General features: G+C 46.3%; 1 protein-coding gene across 1 annotated transcript in view; it reads left to right on the top strand.

Annotated features, from left to right (window-relative positions):
* Positions 1-26,006, top strand: part of LOC148477745 (ficolin-1-A-like) — a 120,656-nt gene that overhangs the window by 36,743 nt on the left and 57,907 nt on the right. The window contains exon 6 of the mRNA XM_088456260.1: positions 9,541-9,585. Coding sequence (XP_088312386.1) covers positions 9,541-9,585 — 45 coding nt within the window. The remainder of the gene's footprint in view (positions 1-9,540; positions 9,586-26,006) is intronic.

Here is a 26,006-nt window from a genome sequence, read left to right as displayed (position 1 = left end):
TGGCTAGGAGACCCAGGTAACATGCATATTACATTACATGTGTATACAGATGGCTGGTTAGGAGGCCCAGGTAACATACATATTACATTACATGTGTACACAGATAGCTGGTTAGGTGGCCCAGGTAACATGCATATTACATTACATGTGTACACAGATAGCTGGTTAGGTGGCCCAGGTAACATGCATATTACATTACATGTGTACACAGATAGCTGGTTAGGTGGCCCAGGTAACATGCATATTACATTACATGTGTACACAGATAGCTGGTTAGGTGGCCCAGGTAACATGCATATTACATTACATGTGTACACAGATGGCTGGTTAGGTGGCCCAGGTAACATGCATATTACATTACATGTGTACACAGATAGCTGGTTAGGAGGCCCAGGTAACATGCATATTACATTACATGTGTACACAGATGGCTGGTTAGGAGGCCCAGGTAACATGCATATTACATTACATGTGTACACAGATAGCTGGTTAGGTGGCCCAGGTAACATGCATATTACATTACATGTATACACAGATAGCTGGTTAGGTGGCCCAGGTAACATGCATATTACATTACATGTGTACACAGATAGCTGGTTAGGTGGCCCAGGTAACATGCATATTACATTACATGCGTACACAGATGGCTGGTTAGGAGGCCCAGGTAACATGCATATTACATTACATGTGTACACAGATAGCTGGTTAGGTGGCCCAGGTAACATGCATATTACATTACATGCGTACACAGATGGCTGGTTAGGAGGCCCAGGTAACATGCATATTACATTACATGCGTACACAGATGGCTGGTTAGGAGGCCCAGGTAACATGCATATTACATTACATGCGTACACAGATGGCTGGTTAGGAGGCCCAGGTAACATGCATATTACATTACATGTGTACACAGATAGCTGTTTAGGAGGCCCAGGTAACATGCATATTACATTACATGTGTACACAGATGGCTGGTTAGGAGGCCCAGGTAACATGCATATTACATTACATGTGTACACAGATGGCTGGTTAGGAGGCCCAGGTAACAAGCATATTACATTACATGTGTACACAGATGGCTGGTTAGGTGGCCCAGGTAACATGCATATTACATTACATGTGTACACAGATAGCTGGTTAGGAGGCCCAGGTAACATGCATATTACATTACATGTGTACACAGATGGCTGGTTAGGAGGCCCAGGTAACATGCATATTACATTACATGTGTACACAGATAGCTGGTTAGGTGGCCCAGGTAACATGCATATTACATTACATGTGTACACAGATGGCTGGTTAGGAGGCCCAGGTAACAAGCATATTACATTACATGTGTACACAGATGGCTGGTTAGGAGGCCCAGGTAACAAGCATATTACATTACATGTGTACACAGATGGCTGGTTAGGTGGCCCAGGTAACATGCATATTACATTACATGTGTACACAGATAGCTGGTTAGGAGGCCCAGGTAACATGCATATTACATTACATGTGTACACAGATGTCTGGTTAGGAGGCCCAGGTAACAAGCATATTACATTACATGTGTACACAGATGGCTGGTTAGGTGGCCCAGGTAACATGCATATTACATTACATGTGTACACAGATGGCTGGTTAGGAGGCCCAGGTAACAAGCATATTACATTACATGTGTACACAGATGGCTGGTTAGGAGGCCCAGGTAACATGCATATTACATTACATGTGTACACAGATAGCTGGTTAGGAGGCCCAGGTAACATGCATATTACATTACATGTGTACACAGATAGCTGGTTAGGAGGCCCAGGTAACCTACATATTACATTACATGTGTACACAGATGGCTGGTTAGGAGGCCCAGGTAACATGCATATTACATTACATGTGTACACAGATGGCTGGTTAGGAGGCCCAGGTAACATGCATATTACATTACATGTGTACACAGATGGCTGGTTAGGTGGCCCAGGTAACATGCATATTACATTACATGTGTACACAGATGGCTGGTTAGGTGGCCCAGGTAACATGCATATTACATTACATGTGTACACAGATGGCTGGTTAGGTGGCCCAGGTAACATGCATATTACATTACATGTGTACACAGATAGCTGGTTAGGAGGCCCAGGTAACATGCATATTACATTACATGCGTACACAGATGGCTGGTTAGGTGGCCCAGGTAACATGCATATTACATTACATGCGTACACAGATGGCTGGTTAGGTGGCCCAGGTAACATGCATATTACATTACATGCGTACACAAATAGCGGGTTAGGTGGCCAAAGGTAACATGCATATTACATTACATGCGTACACAGATAGCTGGTTAGGAGGCCCAGGTAACATGCATATTACATTACATGCGTACACAGATAGCTGGTTAGGAGGCCCAGGTAACATGCATATTACATTACATGTGTACACAGATAGCTGGTTAGGAGGCCCAGGTAACATGCATATTACATTACATGTGTACACAGATAGCTGGTTAGGTGGCCCAGGTAACATGCATATTACATTACATGTGTACACAGATAGCTGGTTAGGAGGCCCAGGTAACATGCATATTACATTACATGCGTACACAGATGGCTGGTTAGGAGGCCCAGGTAACATGCATATTACATTACATGCGTACACAGATGGCTGGTTAGGTGGCCCAGGTAACATGCATATTCCATTACATGTGTACACAGATGGCTGGTTAGGAGGCCCAGGTAACATGCATATTACATTACATGCGTACACTGATGGCTGGTTAGGTGGCCCAGGTAACATGCATATTACATTACATGTGTACACAGATGGTTGGTTAGGTGGCCCAGGTAACATGCATATTACATTACATGTGTACACAGATAGCTTGTTAGGAGGCCCAGGTAACATGCATATTACATTACATGCGTACACAGATGGCTGGTTAGGTGGCCCAGGTAACATGCATATTACATTACATGCGTACACAGATGGCTGGTTAGGTGGCCCAGGTAACATGCATATTACATTACATGCGTACACAGATGGCTGGTTAGGTGGCCCAGGTAACATGCATATTACATTACATGCGTACACAGATGGCTGGTTAGGTGGCCCAGGTAACATGCATATTACATTACATGCGTACACAGATGGCTGGTTAGGAGGCCCAGGTAACATGCATATTACATTACATGCGTACACAGATGGCTGGTTAGGTGGCCCAGGTAACATGCATATTACATTACATGCGTACACAGATGGCTGGTTAGGAGGCCCAGGTAACATGCATATTACATTACATGCGTACACAGATGGCTGGTTAGGTGGCCCAGGTAACATGCATATTAAATTACATGTGTACACAGATGGCTGGTTAGGTGGCCCAGGTAACATGCATATTACATTACATGCGTACACAGATGGCTGGTTAGGAGGCCCAGGTAACATGCATATTACTTTACATGTGTACACAGATGGCTGGTTAGGTGGCCCAGGTAACATGCATATTACATTACATGCGTACACAGATGGCTGGTTAGGAGGCCCAGGTAACATGCATATTACATTACATGCGTACACAGATGGCTGGTTAGGTGGCCCAGGTAACATGCATATTACATTACATGCGTACACAGATGGCTGGTTAGGTGGCCCAGGTAACATGCATATTACATTACATGCGTACACAGATAGCTGGTTAGGTGGCCCAGGTAACATGCATATTACATTACATGCGTACACAGATAGCTGGTTAGGTGGCCCAGGTAACATGCATATTACATTACATGCGTACACAGATAGCTGGTTAGGTGGCCCAGGTAACATGCATATTACATTACATGCGTACACAGATAGCTGGTTAGGTGGCCCAGGTAACATGCATATTACATTACATGCGTACACAGATGGCTGGTTAGGTGGCCCAGGTAACATGCATATTACATTACATGTGTACACAGATGGCTGGTTAGGTGGCCCAGGTAACATGCATATTACATTACATGTGTACACAGATGGCTGGTTAGGTGGCCCAGGTAACATGCATATTACATTACATGCGTACACAGATGGCTGGTTAGGTGGCCCAGGTAACATGCATATTACATTACATGCGTACACAGATGGCTGGTTAGGTGGCCCAGGTAACATGCATATTACATTACATGCGTACACAGATGGCTGGTTAGGAGGCCCAGGTAACATGCATATTACATTACATGCGTACACAGATAGCTGGTTAGGAGGCCCAGGGAACATGCATATTACATTACATGCGTACACAGATAGCTGGTTAGGAGGCCCAGGGAACATGCATATTACATTACATGTGTACACAGATGGCTGGTTAGGAGGCCCAGGTAACATGCATATTACATTACATGCGTACACAGATGGCTGGTTAGGTGGCCCAGGTAACAAGCATATTACATTACATGCGTACACAGATGGCTGGTTAGGTGGCCCAGGTAACATGCATATTACATTACATGCGTACACAGATGGCTGGTTAGGTGGCCCAGGTAACATGCATATTACATTACATGTGTACACAGATGGCTGGTTAGGTGGCCCAGGTAACATGCATATTACATTACATGTGTACACAGATGGCTGGTTAGGTGGCCAGGTAACATGCATATTACATTACATGCGTACAGAGATGGCTGGTTAGGTGGCCCAGGTAACATGCATATTACATTACATGCGTACACAGATGGCTGGTTAGGTGGCCCAGGTAACATGCATATTACATTACATGCGTACACAGATGGCTGGTTAGGAGGCCCAGGTAACATGCATATTAGATTACATGCGTACATAGATGGCTGGTTAGGTGGCCCAGGTAACATGCATATTACATTACATGCGTACACAGATGGCTGGTTAGGTGGCCCAGGTAACATGCATATTACATTACATGCGTACACAGATGGCTGGTTAGGAGGCCCAGGTAACATGCATATTACATTACATGTGTACACAGATAGGTGGTTAGGTCGCCCAGGTAACATGCATATTACATTACATGTGTACACAGATGGCTGGTTAGGTGGCCCAGGTAACATGCATATTACATTACATGTGTACACAGATGGCTGGTTAGGTGGCCCAGGTAACATGCATATTACATTACATGTGTACACAGATGGCTGGTTAGGAGGCCCAGGTAACATGCATATTACATTACATGTGTACACAGATGGCTGGTTAGGTGGCCCAGGTAACATTCATATTACATTACATGCGTACAGAGATGGCTGGTTAGGTGGTCCAGGTAACATGCATATTACATTACATGCGTACACAGATGGCTGGTTAGGTGGCCCAGGTAACATGCATATTACATTACATGCGTACACAGATGGCTGGTTAGGTGGCCCAGGTAACATGCATATTACATTACATGTGTACACAGATGGCTGGTTAGGTGGCCCAGGTAACATGCATATTACATTACACGTGTACACAGATGGCTGGTTAGGTGGCCCAGGTAACATGCATATTACATTACACGCGTACACAGATGGCTGGTTAGGAGGCCCAGATAACATGCATATTACATTACATGTGTACACAGATAGGTGGTTAGGTGGCCCAGGTAACATGCATATTACATTACATGTGTACACAGATGGCTGGTTAGGTGGCCCAGGTAACATGCATATTACATTACATGTGTACACAGATGGCTGGTTAGGTGGCCCAGGTAACATGCATATTACATTACATGTGTACACAGATGGCTGGTTAGGAGGCCCAGGTAACATGCATATTACATTACATGTGTACACAGATGGCTGGTTAGGAGGCCCAGGTAACATGCATATTACATTACATGTGTACACAGATGGCTGGTTAGGTGGCCCAGGTAACATGCATATTACATTACATGCGTACACAGATGGCTGGTTAGGTGGCCCAGGTAACATGCATATTACATTACATGCGTACACAGATGGCTGGTTAGGTGGCCCAGGTAACATGCATATTACATTACATGCGTACACAGATGGCTGGTTAGGTGGCCCAGGTAACATGCATATTACATTACATGTGTACACAAATGGCTGGTTAGGTGGCCCAGGTAACATGCATATTACATTACATGCGTACACAAATGGCTGGTTAGGTGGCCCAGGTAACATGCATATTACATTACATGCGTACACAGATGGCTGGTTAGGTGGGCCGGCAGCCGTATCCCTGCATCCCCGGCCAGCCACCTATTTTCCACCTCTATAGCCACCTCTGAGCTCTTGTTGGACGTAGCACAGTGAGAACTTGATGCCAATATCTCAGTTGTGTACTGGAGCCACCAGTTCTTACCCCAGAGCCATGGTCTAAAGTGTATGCGGCTACACGTATCAATGGCCCTGAACCTTCTGGAATATGTGTCATACTAATTTACTGTTGGCTGACCACCACCACCCACTGGACTAACCCTCCCCCTGCTGTGTAACCCTAACTCTCCCTCTAGTGCCTAGACCTAACCCTACCCTAACCCTTACCCTCCCCCTGCTGCGTAACCCTAACTCTCCCTCAAGTGCCTAGACCTAACCCTAACCCTCCCCCTGCTGTGTAACCCTAACTCTCCCTCTAGTGCCTAGACCTAACCCTAACCTAACCCTAACCATCCTCCTGCTGCATAACCCTATCTCTCCCTCTTGTGCCTAGACCTGACCTAACCCTAGCCTAACCCTAACCCTCCCCCTGCTGTGTAACCCTAACTCTCCCTCTAGTGCCTAGACCTAAACCTAGCCTAACCCTCCCCCTGCTGTGTAACCCTAACTCTCCCTCTAGTGCCTAGACCTAAACCTAGCCTAATCCTAACCCTGCTGTGTAACCCTAACTCTCCCTCTAGTGCCTAGACCTAACCCTAACCCTCCCCCTGCTGTGTAACCCTAACTCTCCCTCTAGTGCCTAGACCTAACCCTAACCCTCCCCCTGCTGTGTAACCCTAACTCTCCCTCTAGTGCCTAGACCTAACCCTAGCCTAACCCTTCCCCTGCTGTGTAACCCTAACTCTCCCTCTAGTGCCTAGACCTAACCCTAACCTAACCCTCCCCCTGCTGTGTAACCCTAACTCTCCCTCTATGCCTAGACCTAACCCTAACCTAACCCTCCCCCTGCTGTGTAACCCTAACTCTCCCTCTATGCCTAGACCTAACCCTAACCTAACCCTCCCCCTGCTGTGTAACCCTAACTCTCCCTCTAGTGCCTAGACCTAACCCTAGCCTAACCCTAACCCTCCCCCTGCTGTGTAACCCTAACTCTCCCTCTAGTGCCTAGACCTAACCCTAACCCTCCCCCTGCTGTGTAACCCTAACTCTCCCTCTAGTGCCTAAACCTAACCCTAGCCTAACCCTAACCTTCCCCCTGCTGTGTAACCCTAACTCTCCCTCTATGCCTAGACCTAACCCTAACCTAACCCTCCCCCTGCTGTGTAACCCTATCTCTCCCTCTAGTGCCTAGACCTAACCCTAGCCTAACCCTAACCCTCCCCCTGCTGTGTAACCCTAACTCTCCCTCTAGTGCCTAGACCTAACCCTAACCCTCCCCCTGCTGTGTAACCCTAACTATCCCTCTAGTGCCTAGACCTAACACTAGCCTAACCCTAACCCTCCCCCTGCTGTGTAACCCTAACTCTCCCTCTAGTGCCTAGACCTAACCCTAGCCTAACCCTAACCATCCCCTCCGGCACCCTAACTCTCCCCCTGCTGCGTAACTCTAACTCTCCCTCTAGTGCCTAGACCTAACCCTAACCCTCCCCCTGCTGTGTAACCCTAACTATCCCTCTAGTGCCTAGACCTAACACTAGCCTAACCCTAACCCTCCCCCTGCTGTGTAACCCTAACTCTCCCTCTAGTGCCTAGACCTAACCCTAGCCTAACCCTAACCATCCCCTCCGGCACCCTAACTCTCCCCCTGCTGCGTAACCCTAACTCTCCCTCTAGTGCCTAGACCTAATCCTAGCCTAACCCTAACCCTCCCCCTGCTGTGTAACCCTAACTCTCCCTCTAGTGCCTAGACCTAACCCTAGCCTAACCCTCCCCCTGCTGCGTAACTCTAACTCTCCCTCTAGTGCCTAGACCTAACCCTAACCCTCCCCCTGCTGTGTAACCCTAACTCTCCCTCTAGTGCCTAGACCTAACCCTAACCCTCCCCCTGCTGTGTAACCCTAACACTCCCTCTAGTGCACAACCCTACAAATTATGAAAACCATAAAAATGTGTTGACCATTTTTTGTGTCAACCATTTGAACGTGTCGACCTTTTAAAAGATGTCAATCTTCTGCACCTTCAACCATTTGTCAGTTGTCCTTTTGTCCCTGTCGACCATCTGGTGTTAACCTATTGACTGTCCATCTTTCATCCAGATACCACGTCCATCTATCTACTGCTTCCTCTTTAAAGCATCAAAAACGATATATTGAACCGTAAACCCCTCATTTACTCTTCATCTGGAGAGTGATCACTAACGTTATAACTTTGGGTTCGGACTTCTTTATGCGCAACCAGGTGCAATTGTTATCTTCCCGGGAGGGATCCAAATGATCCCTTTCTGAGACACAATGCAGTATTGTAGGATATAGGCTAAAACGGTAACGCTCAGAAAGGCTACGTTTTCTCAGAGCTTAGACACCGGCTGTCACTTACTGGGTCCAGCAACACTGGAGCCCTGTTTGGCGGTGGGCTGCTGATAGGATGTCCCCGGCGCCCGTTGCCGGAGTCCCTGCTTCTGGCTCCATCCCTGTGCTGCGGCTGCAGAGTGCGTGTGACCACGGCTCCCCTAGAGGAGTGCGCACCGTCCTACAGGAGAATTCAAAGGGATAGGATTTAAACTCCTCCCTATAAGAGGGAGTCTCTGGGCACTAAGCAAGTGCCATAGTATAGCCCCCCAAACCATACTCCATCGTTCCCAGTGATTATTACTGCTCGTTTGTGACCCGATTACGTCTCCTCCCTGGTACAGCACTTGGTATTCCGGTTTCTACCTTGGCCTTCCTGTGACCGGATTACCTCTGCACCCTGGTACCGTCCTGCCTGTGGGGGAGACTTCACACTGATTGCACTGCCCCCCCCCTGGATTTGCACCTGGCCTAGGGGCTCACAGCACACCCCCTCCCCCCATCACCTCAGTGCGCAGCGCCATGCCTCTCATTGCATGCTACCGCATCTGACGAAGATCAGAACGATATATCGTATAGTGTGTACACCTGATCCATCATTCATCACACCGATCCATCTGCTGTTCTGCGGCTTGTAACGATACATCATGTCGTCGTACGCTGCATTGTGCATGGCGCCCGCCATGTATTGTTATATCGCATTGCACCATCGCTGGGTCACACCATCATATGGTGTACCCAGCTTTAGCACTGAACCCCTGCTGGCCTAACCCTTCCTCCATGCCCGTCTTGGGGCTCCTGCTGCACCTGCCCATCTCAGGACATGCCATCCACAATTATATAGATAATAAAAATGCCAGTCATTGCAATATATAATGGTTATTGTTAGGTCTACTGCATATAACTTTCAACTTTTTTTGCACTATTAATAGGTGTCAAGGGTGACAAGGGAATCTCATGTCCAAAAGAGTTTAGTGGTACGTATGGCGTAGAGCTGTCACTGGTGGTAATTTGCTGCATTGGTATAATGATCAAAGAAAGTTACATCACTCAGCGAGAATTTGGCAGCGTTAAAATCCGCCACAAATAGCTGCATTTATTATTCAGTAATTGGTAATTTGGATGCCCAGAACGTAATTGCCGGTAATGTGCAGTGATTGGTGGTGGGTTTGAAAGGCCAAACTTATCTGCAATTTAACTGGAAAAAAAAATATATCACAATATTATTTCTCCTGTTGCTTCATGTATAAATAATATTGTCTCCTTAATGTGTATTAAACAATATTTTATTCTCCTAATTATTATTATTTTTTTAAATCATTTATTAATACTTTACCCTAAATTATTTATTAAATAATTGTGCTCACATAAATATAAATGAATTAATTGTTTTGGCATCCTAATTAGTGATGCCTTATAACGCATGCTTAATGTGGTTCATTACTGTTCTGGTCCTACAGCAACCTCACCGGCTCTTTTTTTGTAGTTTTTTTGATGAATGTTTGTGAAACCGCAGCTTAATAAATCTGACAATTTGACCATATAGCACCCTAATAAACCCCCTCAGCCACCCGGCAATATGACCATATAGCACCCTAATAAACCCCCTCAGCCACCCGGCAATATGACCATATAGCACCCTAATAAACCCCCTCAGCCACCCGGCAATATGACCATATAGCACCCTAATAAACCCCCTCAGCCACCCGGCAATATGACCATATAGCACCCTAATAAACCCCCTCAGCCACCCGGCAATATGACCATATAGCACCCTAATAAACCCCCTCAGCCACCCGGCAATATGACCATATAGCACCCTAATAAACCCCCTCAGCCACCCGGCAATATGACCATATAGCACCCTAATAAACCCCCTCAGTCACCTGGTAATATAACCATATAGCACCCTAATAAACCCCCTCAGCCACCCGGCAATATGACCATATAGCACCCTAATAAACCCCCTCAGCCACCCGGCAATATGACCATATAGCACCCTAATAAACCCCCTCAGCCACCCGGCAATATGACCATATAGCACCCTAATAAACCCCCTCAGCCACCCGGCAATATGACCATATAGCACCCTAATAAACCCCCTCAGTCACCTGGTAATATAACCATATAGCACCCTAATAAACCCCCTCCGCCCCTCTCCAATATGACCATATAGCACCCTAATAAACCCCCTCCGCCACCCGGCAATATGACCATATAGCACCCTAATAACCCCCTCAGCCACCTGGCAATATGACCATATAGCACCCTAATAACCCCCTCAGCCACCCAGCAATATGACCATATATCACCCTAATAAACCCCCTCAGACACCCGGCAATATGACCATATATCACCCTAATAAAACCCCTCAGCCACCCAGCAATATGAGTATATATCACCCTAATAAACCCCCTCAGTCACCCGGCAATATGACCATATAGCACCCTAATAAACCCCCTCAGTCACCTGGTAATATGACCATATAGCACCCTAATAACCCCCTCAGCCACCCGGCAATATGACCATATATCACCCTAATAAACCCCCTTAGTCACCCGGCAATATGACCATATATCACCCTAATGTACCCCCTCAGCCACCCGGCAATATGACCATATATCACCCTAATAAACCCCCTCAGTCACACGGAAATATGACCATATAGCACCCTAATAAACCCCCTCAGCCACCCGGCAATATGACCATATAGCACCCTAATAAACCCCCTCAGCCACCCGGCAATATGACCATATATCACCCTAAAACCCCCTCAGTCACCCGGCAATATGACCATATAGCACCCTAATAACCCCCTCAGCCACCCGGCAATATGACCATATATCACCCTAATAAACCCCGTCCGCCACCCGGCAATATGACCATATATAGCACCCTAATAAAGCCCCTCAGCCACCCGGCAATATGACCATATAGCACCCTAATAAACCCTCTCAGCCACCCGGCAATATGACCATATAGCACCCTAATAAACCCTCAGTCACCCGGTAATATGACCATATATCACCCTAATAAACCCTCTCAGCCACCCGGCAATATAACCATATAGCACCCTAATGTACCCCCTCAGCCACCCGGCAATATGACCATATAGCACCCTAATACACCCTCAGTCACCCGGTAATATGACCATTGTGATGACTTGGGGTATTTAGCTCGGCAGAGGGTGGATGGGTGCAGTGTTTAGGTGCTTATTGAGGGTCCACACACGGCTTTCAAGTAAACAAATTATGCTTTTACTTCCAGCTTGTGAATTCAGGATGCAGAAAATAACAAAACAACCTAGCCCCTGTTTAGGGCATCTAGCTCACTTCTTGAGCCCTCTCTAGTGTGACGCAGCTAGTCTCCGAACAAAGTCCCTGCCTGCTTCTTGCAGGCCTATCGCCGGTCCTGCCTGGCTTGGCTTGCCTGCCACAGCTACACAAACACAATCCTGGTGGCCTTCCCTGTATCACACAGATATAGGCCCTGGATGTCTCAGCCCGCAGCTTTACTGCTTCAATGTCCCATGGTCAGAGAGTTTTGTAGTCCCCCCTTGCCTCCCGCAAGGTCCAGACACTGGCCTCCTGGTCCCCAATGGCTCGCTCAGCTTCACTGGGCTCTCTGGCTGTTACAGTCCCAACTAGACTGTCTCCACCAGCCTGACTACTCGGCCTTCTCATTAGCTCACACCTGAGCTCTCTCCTCCAGGCAGGTGTATCACCACTCAGTATTTCAGCCCTGTGTGGGAGGATCTCTCCAATAAACTTTTCCACGGCCTACCATCCACAAAGCAATGGCTCCACCGAGAGAGTTAATCAAGATCTAGAGACTTTCCTAAGAATTTTTATGACATCTTCCCAAGACAATTGGGCTGCCTTGCTGCCGTGGGCCGAGTTTGCACATAATGCTTCCTACCACTCGTCAACTAACCAAAGGCCATTTCAGGTTGTTTATGGCCTTCATCCTCGTGTTCCCGAATTCCGAAGCCTGCCTGTTTTTGATGTTCCGGCCGTGGAAAGGTGCGGAATTTTGCTGCCATCTGGACTCAAGTACGGTCTGATTTGTTGAAGGCATCCTCTCGCTATAAGACCCAGGCCGATAAGAAGCGTAGAATAGTTCCACGCATGCAAGTTAGAAACCAGGTCTGGCTGTCTACCCGGAACCTTCATCTAAGAGTTCCTTCAATGAAATTTGCACCCCGCTTCATTGGTCCCTTCACCATAACAGAAGCCATTAATCCAGTGGCCTACCGTTTACAGTTACCTCCATACCTAAAAATTCCTAATTCCTTCCATGTTTCCTTATTAAAGCCCCTGATCCTGAATAAGTTCCATAATGCTCTACCTGCTTCTCCTCGAGTCCAGACAGAGAGAGGAGTCGAGTTTGAGGTCGCCCAGGTCTTGGACTCTCGTCTACGCAGAGGTCATCTACAGTATTTGCTGGACTGGAAAGGTTACGGTCCAGAGGAATGTTGCTGGACTGATGCGAGTGATGTTCACGCTCCTACGCTCATCAGGAGATTCCATTCTGCCCATCCGGAGAATCCTGGTGAGTGTCCTGAGGCCACCCCAAAAGGGGGGGGTACTGTCACGGCCAGGGTATTTCAGCATGGCGCTAGGCGGGTGTTACCTGTGAGGTCATTGTGGCGTGGGCTGTCTGCTGGCGGAGCTGGTGTCTGGCGAGGGGCTTTGGCTGCGCGCGTTGTTGTGCGGGCCTGTTGTCACTCTGCGCTGGTTAGGCCTAGCGGCGTCTCCGTTCCATTTGGCATGGGCGCCGCCATCTTGCCTTCTGGCCATGTGATGCGGCTGGCCAATCCTGGTGAGTCACATGTTCCCTCCGGCCAGTAACAGCACGGCATGGGGTATTTAGGAAGTGTCAGTGCCTTCCTTCTTTGCCAGTGCACCGTGTATCTCAGCCTAGCTGAGAGGGAGTTCTCTGTGCTTATCCTGTTCCTGTGAATTCGCTGTCTGCCAGTCTGCCTGTCAGCTCCTAGCTCCCACTGGACTACCCCGCTTCCTCCATCACCCTTGCCCATACCTGAGTGCCTGAGCCTGCTGACATCCTGCTCATTTGCCTTAGTTCACTACCTGCATACCTGGCTTATTATTTCCTGCATCATTACCTGCATACCTGCTTGATTATTTTCAGTCTCACTACCTGCACACCTGGACAGCTCTAATTGTTTCTACTTGGACATTAACCCATTACTCCCACCACAGAACTCTTGTGCACATTTATATATTCCTGGACTCTTATTTACTGCCATATATATTGTCTACTCAAGCACATATTAAAAACCTAGTTTTTTATTCAAACCCGCTTCTGTGATCACTCCTGCTACCACCCCGGGTCCACAAACAACCCAGAACATAACACTGGGTTCCCAAGAGATATCACAACATCATCCGCATATAATGCAATTTTATGCTCAGAGGAACCAATTTTTATACCGACAATGTCTGGATTGTTGCGGATCTTCGCTGCCAGAGGCTCCATGACCAGAGCAAAGATCAGAGGGGAAAGCGGGCATCCTTGTCTGGTACCGTTGGCAATTCCAAAAGGGGAAGAAGTGGTGCGATTGACAGAGACTGTAGCAGTGGGAGATCGATATAGGGCTAAAATACCATCTAGATATTTTCCAGAAAACCCCATTCTCTGAAGTACCCCCAAAACAAAGGCCCAGGAAATACGGTCAAATGCTTTCTCAACATCTAATGCCATAATTAGAGATGGTAACTTCCGAGCATGAATAGAGTGAATCAGATTGATGGCTCTTCTAGTGTTGTCAGACGCCTGACGACCTGGTATAAAGCCTACCTGATCTGGATGAATTAATTGAGTAAGTAGGGGGGCTAAACGGTTAGGCAAAATTTTTGCATAAATTTTAAGGTCTACATTTAGCGATGAAATTGGCCTATAATCTGAACACTGTGTAGGGTCTCTGTCAGGTTTTGGAATTAACACAATTTCAGCAAGTGTGGAAGCTGGTGCAAAGGATGCGCCATCCAAAATATTATTAAAGAGGGAGGTAAGATGCGGAGCAAGTTCCGTCACAAATGATTTATAATACTGAGCTGTGAAGCCATCTGGGCCCGGGGCAGCGGAGGATCGCATGGACTTAATAGCAGCCTTCGTCTCCTCTATTGAAATCTCCTCATTAAGCACAGAGAGCTGGGACTCACATGGTAACGGAATATTGGACAGATATGAACGTACTCCCTCGATACCATTGGAGGAAAGAAGGGAGGCTCTGGTTGGTTGTAGAGAGAGCTATAAAAGTCTCTAAACTCCTCTACCATCATACAGGGTCATACGTGAGGGCTCCTAGTTGTGGGAATATAATTTGTCTATCGTACTTGAAGCTTGTTTGCATCTCAACTTATTAGCTAAAAGAGTGTCAATTTTATCAGCTTTATCATAGAACCGCTGGTGTAGTTTCTGTCCAACCTGCATATATTATACGATGTATGCAGTAACTCTTTTCACACTTGCTGCATCAAAACAGACCATACATATTAGATTCTTAGAAATATTGAAAGAAAAAATGTAAATAAAAAAATAATAATCCTTCATGTATCATTAAGAGTGGTATATAGTCAGTCATGAAAAGCACACACATTCATTGGCATTGAGATCTGCTGTTTATTCTCTACCGATGGGCAAATAATTATCAATGAGAGTCCCTTATCCCAATGTGTGTGAACAGAAGATTCCCCTGCATCTGCTGTCAGCCCCAAGGTACCGAGCTGATAAGAGCACAGAAAGTAAGATAGTAGATTGTGTAGTTAGTTCATACAGGAATGTGTATAAAGAGATATCCCATAGAAAATCATAAGGATAGGGTGAAAATATGTCATGATATGGTAACCATAGAGAGATAATTATTTCTCACTTTATGCAACAAAAAATCTCCATACATTTGTAATAAGTTCCTTTGTCAGGAATCAGTCATACAAAAAAAAAATAATATATATATATATATATATATATATATATATATGTATATATTCTGCTTGTGATGTTTACATATGAGGAGAAAAAAGGACTTGTGGTAATGGGAGAAGAAAAGAGAAAAGGAATCTCCTCCTTTCCATCCACAATGACCCTGACTGGGTATTTGCCACTGGCAGTGAATACCATAGAAACAGGTGCCCAGATGGAGGCACTGGGAGGGATACTCTAAGTCTCCTTTATTGAGGTATGGGGGAATGATTCCCTTGGTGAGGATCTCCCTCACTACCTCTAAGGAGAGATAGAACAGAAGATAGTAGTGTACCTGTTTCCTTCTTAATAGTATGGAGAGGTGTTGCTTGGGGACCCGCTGTGCACGAAGCCGGCATCCCTATAAACCAATGCGCGTTTCACCCTCAGGCTTGGACCATGACCAAGCTAAGGATTTTGCCTTAGGTGCCCTTGGACTTCCATGTGCGGCTCCATGACTTGGTTACTGAGGTTGCCGTCGTGGGTGCAGCCATGATAGTCTTCATCACCTGACTGTTCCTTCAACGAATGGTAGCGTGGTCTTGTTCAGCTGATATTGAACTCCTATGAACTGCTACCTTAGGGTATATGAGTAGGCTCTGGACACCAGAAAGTTGCCTGTACAACGTCATCACTTCCAGTGAATGCTAGTTGTCATTCCGCTTCAGGTTCCTGTTCCTTGCTCTCAAGTTGTTTCTATTACCATCCCGGTACCATTCTCCGGTGTGTTGGGATTCACGCCGTGTACTCAGTACACATCATCGAGTACAATTGCTGAACCACTCTCTGGTACGTCTGAATTCGCACACCGTGTACTCAGTACACATCATCGAGTACTATTGCTGAACCATTCTCCGGTGCGTCTGGATTCGCACACCGTTTACTCAGTACATCTCCATTCCAGTAATATCTCTGAGTCAACCTCCTATACCAATGGTGCTCCAGTGTCCTCACTCCGTGCAACCAGCGCTCTCTCAGTCAGCTCAATCACCACCCTCCTCCAGTGCCGGCAGAACGTCCTACTCCTCTGTGGATCTTTCCTCTGGTCTCCCATTGTTCCGTTTCAGGAAGCAATTCCCTTTGCGCCTACTCTGTACCTGTAGGTATAGAAACCGTACTTCCAGTGGGTCATAGTGGTATTCTTTTCTCCATTTCCCACTTGCATCAGATACCTGACCAAAGGAATGCGACCTGCTTGCCGGGAGCAGCTGAAACCCATATCCCACTTGGAGGGGTCATTAGTGAACACCTTCCGGCAGGTTAGACTCTGCACCCTTGGTCGTTAACGTCCGATACTTGTGGATGAGGAGAACGTACATCCAGGCTCCTCACCTCCGATTTCTCCCTCAACACAGGACCACAGCTTCAGTATCTGTAATACTTGGAAAATGTTTTAGTAGGTACCATTTTCTCTACATTGTTTAGCAACCAAATTACATAACTTTCACAGTTTCACTTTATCTCTGACTCGAGCATACCAGTAAGATTGTACAATGCGATTCATATTGTCTGCTCTTAAATGTACTAACCCATGAACAACCTCTGTATGGGCTGGTTATAATCATTTTTAATTCCACTCAAATACCCAATATCATCTTCTCTTGTAACAATGCTTTAATTTCCAAACATTGACCTCATTGTGAGAAGTATTTTCCTGATATTGTCTCAATTGGTCAAATGTGATATACTTAAAAAACATCAACTGAGTGTCTGTATCTAGCTCATCATATGTACTTAAAATTACCTATCATACTACCCTGTCAGCTAATACGTAACCCATGGAAATAATATCAGTCTGTTTGGTATGTGCCTAACACTTAATTATTGCAACTTATTGTTGGTAAACACATCAGTTCTTTTAACTGTCTGTGCATGTGAAATTGCACTTCCCTAATCTATGTGGTAACCCCTATGCTTCCAATTGCTATAATCAGTGCTGTATGTTCAGCTAACTATGTTGAGTATGGTAGTTACTGCATACTTTATCACCAAAAAACATCATGTGTCTCTCTGAAACAGCCATCGTCAGTAAAGAAAACTAAGGGCCTGATTCAGACCCACTCGCGAGCGGCTATCCGCTCGCAAGTGGGTCGATGTTCTGGACTGAGCATGCGCACGACGGAGGGAGCTCCGTCGTGCGCATGCGCCAGACGCGACGAGCGAAGGAAAGTCCTTCGCTCGTTGTGTCCGATCAAAGGGGGCGTGCTGTCAATGTTGATTGACAGCACGCCCCCTTTGGTAGGCGTGCCGGGGGCGTGCCTCCCTGACGGGGGCGTTCCCACGGGAACGCCTCCCGTCAAAAGCCGGCCCCACTGACATCACTAGTGATGTCAGTGGGAGTGATTTTGGCTCTGATAGAGCCAAAATCACTCCGGAGCTTGCGGTTGAAAACCTCAACCGCAGGCTCCGGCTCGCAATTTTGATGGTCGCGATGGTCTCGACCATCGCGGCCATCAAAATGCACGCTCGTATAGCCTGTGGGTGGTGACCCACAGCTATATGAGCGTCCAGAAGGACGCTCCATTTTCATGGAGGCCGGCCCTCATTCAGAGCGTGCGCTCTGCTCAGAGCGTACGGCTCTGAATGAGGGCCTAAGTCAGGATTATCTAATTGAACTTCAGTTGTTAAAAAATATTTTTATATTTCATTATTGCAAACATGTTCATTGTCTTCCTTTTTCCTCACCATCAACCATATTCCCCCCTGTTGAGGATAAAGAAGATCAATGTAGCACAACTGAAAATATGACATATGTGATCTGTAAGATTGATAGGAGTGAAAAGTATCATCTCCCATTGGGAAAATCTGGCTGTAGGAACATGTTTAAGTTGAGCATGATTAAATATCTGAACAACAGTATGTAAAACAAATAGATGCAATTCATCTTAATCAAATAATGCCACCCTTTAAGGATATAAATGTCTTCAACCTGCTGGAAAACAACGTCCTGTATATTTAAAATTATCAGTATGCAGTTGATTTTGTCCCATTAAACTTTGTAACTTGCTTCTGCAAAAGAAACATAATTGTTTAGTATCATTTACTGAAGTTTGAAATAACTTTGAATATAACCACAGATCACTGTTAGATAAGGACTGAGGGCCTGATTCGGAGCCGGACGCTCTGAAAGAGCGCTCGCTCTGAATCAGGGCATTTTCTTTTTTGTTGGTGCGGCCACCTGGCCGCTCGCATAGCTGTGGGTGAGCACCCACAGCTATTGCGAGCAGCCAGGTGTTGATCGCGATGGTCTCGACCATCGCAACCAGCAGGGCTTGCGACGAGACCCTTGCGGTAGGGTCTTGTTCCTGCAAGACCCAGTGAGCTTCTGGCTCTTAATAGAGCCGGAAGCGCCCCACTGACATCACTCATGATGTCAGTGGGGCCGTCCCCAAACAGCAGGCGTTCGATCGGGAATGCCTCCGTTTGGCCAGCCACTCCCCCTACCCGCCTCCAAAACGGTGCAAGCTGTCGATCAAAATCGACAGTCGCCCCCTTTTGGTGTGAGACCCGGTGCGACAGAGCGCCCGTCGCTAGCCGGGTCTCGCGCATGCGCACGTCGGAGCTGGCTCCGGCGTGCGCATACGCAGTGGCCAAACATCGACCCGCTCGCAAGCACATAGCGCTTGCGAGTGAGTCTGAATCAGGCCCCGAGTCATCTGTAAGAACAAAAAAATTGCAGATTATTCTTCAAACATTGTAAACTGTTTGTGACATTTTTGGAACATTACCCCTGTCTTTTTAAAACACTATTAAGATACTGTGTATCTGCTGAAAAGTATGTTTCATAACCTTCTTTTATCAGTACTCTTGGCTGAGGTACAATATAAACCTATGATGGACGAATACAAGCACAATCCCATGCTATGAGATAGTTAAGGCATTTTACTTTTTCTTTTCTTCAGTGTTGCTGCAGGATCTGGGAGGGGTATACAGAGAGAGTAATAAACTCACACTGATGTACAAAGTACACAGACAGTTTCTTACTCTGAAACTATTCAAACAAGTAAAACAATCACCATTAGTTACATTTATCTGGATGAAAGTTTACAATCCTGCTCTATACATAGAAAGTATATAGGATCATATTTCTGTCCCTAATCAACTTTTAGTTCACATTCAACTGCATTTTTTCTAAACTCTTCTGATAATTCATGTTTTGTTCTCTTCTCATCTCGGCAAAAAGTTTCTCCTGTGCCATTTTAAAGTTAATAATTATGTTAAAGGATTGTTCTTCCCACTACAGATATTGACTTGTTACCTTATTACATACTGCATCATTCAACCTATCTATAAAAAGTCCCTTAATCATATAAGCAACCTATGTAATCTTTAAAATTTTCAAATAATCTCCTATAATTTCACTGCTAAAATAATAATCTCAGCAGTGCCTCCAACTGTCGAATACTAACATTCATCGGGTGTTCCATTGTTGCACAAAGTAATATAGACTCCAATCCAGTACACTTAATAATTTGTCATTTATTAATTAATTAAATAAATAGATCTAGCCCTTAAATGGGAGCGCATATCCCTCAGGGTTATAATGCAGAATAACAAAGATTTCCTTCATTACAGAGGTTTTATACCTTCTATTACAGTCTTCAGGTAATACGCCCCCTGTACAACCACTGACATCATCAGATAGACAAAGTTTGTTCTTGTTAGCCCTTCCTGTTCTTTCATGAGATGCTCATTGTTTGGCATCACTATATTTGATGCAAATCTTTCACTTGCCCAGAATTATACATAAATGGTCACTTGTACACTTATTCAGATAAACAACTTCATAGGGAGTTGCCCTTAAAGTAATCTCAACTAATTTCTTCATTTAAATGTGTACAAAGCAAAATGGCTGTGCAAAGGCCATATTGAATTTCATGATCTGTATTCATTATAAACCACATGTAAATATGGAATTATGTAAAATATAATGTTTCTTGTAAATTAGTTTTCCACACTATATACGTGTCTAATGCTGTATATGTCCAAAGTATAAGCATAGCTATTTCGGCAGCATATACTATCTGTATAATAGACCCTAAATCAGCTATCAAAACTAATAATATAAAGACAATGCTGATAGCTATCAGAGTCGTCATAATGTAAAGCCAGGATAGGACTGATGTATGCAGGTAAATATCACATTATGATGAGACAAATCACAGCATGTGAGAGCAGATAAACGTGACCGCAGGGTTCATATACTGTGATAGAGCAAATTACAGCATTTCTGTGGCATATTAATAGTGATGTATAATATACATACTGTACATATAAGGAAAATACAATGTAACAATCAGACATAACATAATGAAGCTATACTGATGCAAAATATACATATAGATAAGAGGATAGAATGTAACAATCGGACATATGATAAAGTTACAAGGTAAGGATAGTTTATGCGCACAGATGATAATTGGCATAATAGCGCATAGTGAGGTGAATACGGCCTAACAGTGCTGGCAGATAACAATACCTGAGAAGTTGCTGAACCAGCGAGTGCTGGATAAAGTCTCAATGCTGGCTGCACTAGACAGAGATATAACGTGAGGATTGTCTGATGTAATGATAACACTGTAGGTATCAAGAACTGAGAGGTTTACCATGTTCAGCAGCTACTGAGTGGCATCACCATACTAGCCACGCCGGGCACTGGTACATGAGGAGTGCTGCCATTGTGAGAGCAGATACAGCAGCTACTGAGTTGCATCACCATACTAGCCACGCCGGGCACTGGTACATGAGGCGTGCTGCCATTGTGAGAGCAGATACAGCAGCTACTGAGTGGCATCACCATACTAGCCGCGCCGGGCACTGGTACATGAGGCGTGCTGCCATTGTGAGATCAGATACAGCAGTTACTGAGTGGCGTCACCATACTAGCCATGCCGGGCACTGGTACATGAGGCGTGCTGCCATTGTGAGAGCAGATACAGCAGCTACTGAGTGGCATCACCATACTAGCCATGCCGGGCACTGGTACATGAGGCGTGCTGCCATTGTGAGAGCAGATACAGCAGCTACTGAGTGGCATCACCATACTAGCCACGCCGGGCACTGGTACATGAGGCGTGCTGCCATTGTGAGATCAGATACAGCAGTTACTGAGTGGCATCACCATACTAGCCGCGCCGGGCACTGGTACATGAGGCATGCTGCCATTGTGAGATCAGATACAGCAGTTATTGAGTGGCATCACCATACTAGCCACGCCGGGCACTGGTACATGAGGCAGGCTGCCATTGTGAGAGCAGATACAGCAGCTACTGAGTGGCATCACCATACTAGACGCGCCGGGCACTGGTACATGAGGCATGCTGCCATTGTGAGAGCAGATACAGCAGCTACTGAGTGGTATCACCATACTAGCCACGCCAGGCACTAGTACATGAGGCGTGCTGCCATTGTGAGAGCAGATACAGCAGCTACTGAGTGGCATCACCATACTAGCCGCGCCGGGTACTGGTACATGAGGCGTGCTGCGAGTGTGAGAGCAGATACAGCAGCTACTGAGAGGCATCACCATACTAGCCGCGCCGGGCACTGGTACATGAGGCGTGCTGCCAGTGTGAGATCAGATACAGCAGTTACTGAGTGGCATCACCAAACTAGCCACGCCGGGCACTGGTACATAAGGCGTGCTGCTGCCAGTGTGAGAGCAGATACAGAAGTTACTGAGTGGCATCACCATACTAGCCATGCCGGGCACTGGTACATGAGGCATGCTGCTGCCAGTGTGAGAGCAGATACAGCAGTTACTGAGTGGCATCACCATACTAGCCGCGCCGGGCACTGGTACATGAGGCATGCTGCCATTGTGAGAGCAGATACAGCAGTTACTGAGTGGCATCACCATACTAGCCGCGCCGGGCACTGGTACATGAGGCGTGCTGCTGCCATTGTGAGAGCAGATACAGAAGTTACTGAGTGGCATCACCATACTAGCCGCGCCGGGCACTGGTACATGAGGCATGCTGCTGCCATTGTGAGAGCAGATACAGCAGTTACTGAGTGGCATCACCATACTAGCCACGCCGGGCACTGGTACATGAGGCGTGCTGCCATTGTGAGAGCAGATACAGCAGTTACTGAGTGGCATCACCATACTAGCCACGCTGGGCACTGGTACATGAGGCGTGCTGCTGCCATTGTTAGAGCAGATACAGCAGTTACTGAGTGGCATCACCATACTAGCCGCGCCGGGCACTGGTACATGAGGCATGCTGCCATTGTGAGAGCAGATACAGCAGTTACTGAGTGGCATCACCATACTAGCCGCGCCGGGCACTGGTACATGAGGCGTGTTGCCATTGTGAGAGCAGATACAGCAGTTACTGAGTGGCATCACCATACTAGCCACGCCGGGCACTGGTACATGAGGCGTGCTGCCATTGTGAGAGCAGATACAGCAGTTACTGAGTGGCATCACCATACTAGCCACGCTGGGCACTGGTACATGAGGCGTGCTGCTGCCATTGTTAGAGCAGATACAGCAGTTACTGAGTGGCATCACCATACTAGCCGCGCCGGGCACTGGTACATGAGGCATGCTGCCATTGTGAGAGCAGATACAGCAGTTACTGAGTGGCATCACCATACTAGCCGGGCCGGGCACTGGTACATGAGGCGTGCTGCCATTGTGAGAGCAGATACAGCAGCTACTGAGTGGCATCACCATACTAGCCGCGCCGGGCACTGGTACATGAGGCGTGCTGCCATTGTGAGAGCAGATACAGCAGTTACTGAGTGGCATCACCATACTAGCCGCGCCGGGCACTGGTACATGAGGCGTGCTGCCAGTGTGAGAGCAGATACAGCAGTTGCTGAGTGGCATCACCATACTAGCCACGCTGGGCACTGGTACATGAGGCATGCTGCCATTGTGAGATCAGATACAGAAGTTACTGAGTGGCATCACCATACTAGCCGCGCTGGGCACTGGTACATGAGGCGTGCAGCCAGTGTGAGAGCAGATACAGCAGTTACTGAGTGGCAACACCATACTAGCCACGCCGGGCACTGGTACATGAGGCATGCTGCTGCCATTGTGAGAGCAGATACAGCAGTTACTGAGTGGCATCACCATACTAGCCGCGCTGGGCACTGGTACATGAGGCATGCTGCCAGTGTGAGAGCAGATACAGCAGTTACTGAGTGGCATCACCATACTAGCCGCGCTGGGCACTGGTACATGAGGCGTGCTGCTGCCATTGTTAGAGCAGATACAGCAGTTACTGAGTGGCATCACCATACTAGCCGCGCCGGGCACTGGTACATGAGGCGTGCTGCCAGTGTGAGAGCAGATACAGAAGTTACTGAGTGGCATCACCATACTAGCCGCGCCGGGCACTGGTACATGAGGCGTGCTGCCATTGTGAGAGCAGATACAGCAGCTACTGAGTGGCATCACCATACTAGCCGCGCTGGGCACTGGTACATGAGGCATGCTGCTGCCAGTGTGAGAGCAGATACAGCATGGGTTATATACTGGCTGGGTGGGGTGACTGCTATGGTGTCACTAATTTGGCTACGTCTGTGGGGATTATCCTGATAAGGGTGGGTGTAGTCCAGGTGATGTTATCACCATAGAGATAACAATAGGGGCGCGTTAGACAGAAAGGAAACGAAGGTGCCATGTGGCAGGTAAATGAGTGCTGCAGGGTGTACGCCAATCATCCATATCCCCTGACTGGTGTATACCCTGCAGCACTTATTGTACCTCCATCCTTGTCTGAAGATACGCTTTCGCTTTTTTCCCTGTCCTCTAGGCTCCACTTAAAACAAAGGTACATCAGAAATGACACCTTCTTTATAATAATAAATGAATCTGCATATGGCTTACAGCCATTACCGGGCCTAGTATCTCCACAGGGCCCGGAGCATAGCCTGCACGATGATGTTTTATGCAGACCTTGTATATAAAGCCAGGAGGTGCTAGTTACGAGTTAGAACAATTAATCCCTATTAAGTAATAATAAATGTTGATAACCAACCATTGTTATAAAAACAGAAGTTTCACCAAAAATATTTGTTGCTCTCTACTAGCCATAATGTCCAGTAAGAAGAAATGAAATATACAGTGATGTACAGGGATATACAGGGATATACAGTGATATACAGTGATGTACAGGGATATACAGTGATATACAGTGATGTACAGGGATATACAGTGATGTACAGGGATATACAGGGATATACAGGGATATACAGGGATATACAGGGATATACAGTGATGTACAGGGATATACAGGGATATACAGTGATGTACAGTGATGTACAGGGATATACAGGGATATACAGGGATATACAGGGATATACAGTGATGTACAGGGATATACAGGGATATACAGTGATGTACAGGGATATAGAGGGATATACAGTGATGTACAGTAATGTACAGGGATATACAGGGATATACAGTGATGTACAGGGATATAGAGGGATATACAGGGATATACAGGGATATACAGTGATGTACAGGGATATACAGGGATATACAGGGATATACAGTGATGTACAGTAATGTACAGGGATATACAGGGATATACAGTGATGTACAGGGATATAGAGGGATATACAGGGATATACAGGGATATACAGTGATGTACAGGGATATACAGGGATATACAGGGATATACAGTGATGTACAGGGATATACAGGGATATACAGTGATGTACAGGGATATACAGTGATGTACAGTGATATACAGGGATATACAGGGATATACAGGGATATACAGGGATATACAGGGATATACAGTGATGTACAGGGATATACAGGGATATACAGTGATGTACAGGGATATACAGTGATGTACAGTGATATACAGGGATATACAGGGATATACAGTGATGTACAGTGATGTACAGTGATATACAGGGATATACAGTGATGTACAGGGATATACAGGGATATACAGGGATGTACAGGGATATACAGGGATATACAGTGATGTACAGGGATATACAGTGATGTACAGTGATATACAGGGATATACAGGGATATACAGTGATGTACAGGGATATACAGGGATATACAGGGATATACAGGGATATACAGTGATGTACAGTAATGTACAGGGATATACAGGGATATACAGGGATATACAGTGATGTACAGGGATATAGAGGGATATACAGGGATATACAGGGATATACAGGGATATACAGTGATGTACAGGGATATACAGGGATATACAGGGATATACAGTGATGTACAGTAATGTACAGGGATATACAGGGATATACAGGGATGTACAGTGATGTACAGGGATATAGAGGGATATACAGGGATATACAGGGATATACAGTGATGTACAGGGATATACAGGGATATACAGGGATATACAGTGATGTACAGGGATATACAGGGATATACAGTGATGTACAGGGATATACAGTGATGTACAGT

The sequence above is a fragment of the Taudactylus pleione genome, unplaced genomic scaffold (genome assembly GCF_031769625.1).
Source record: "Taudactylus pleione unplaced genomic scaffold, aTauple2 ptg000694l, whole genome shotgun sequence".
Lineage (NCBI taxonomy): Eukaryota > Metazoa > Chordata > Amphibia > Anura > Myobatrachidae > Taudactylus > Taudactylus pleione.
Note: the sequence above shows the minus strand (reverse complement) of the source record. Positions and strands in the feature narration are given on the sequence as shown.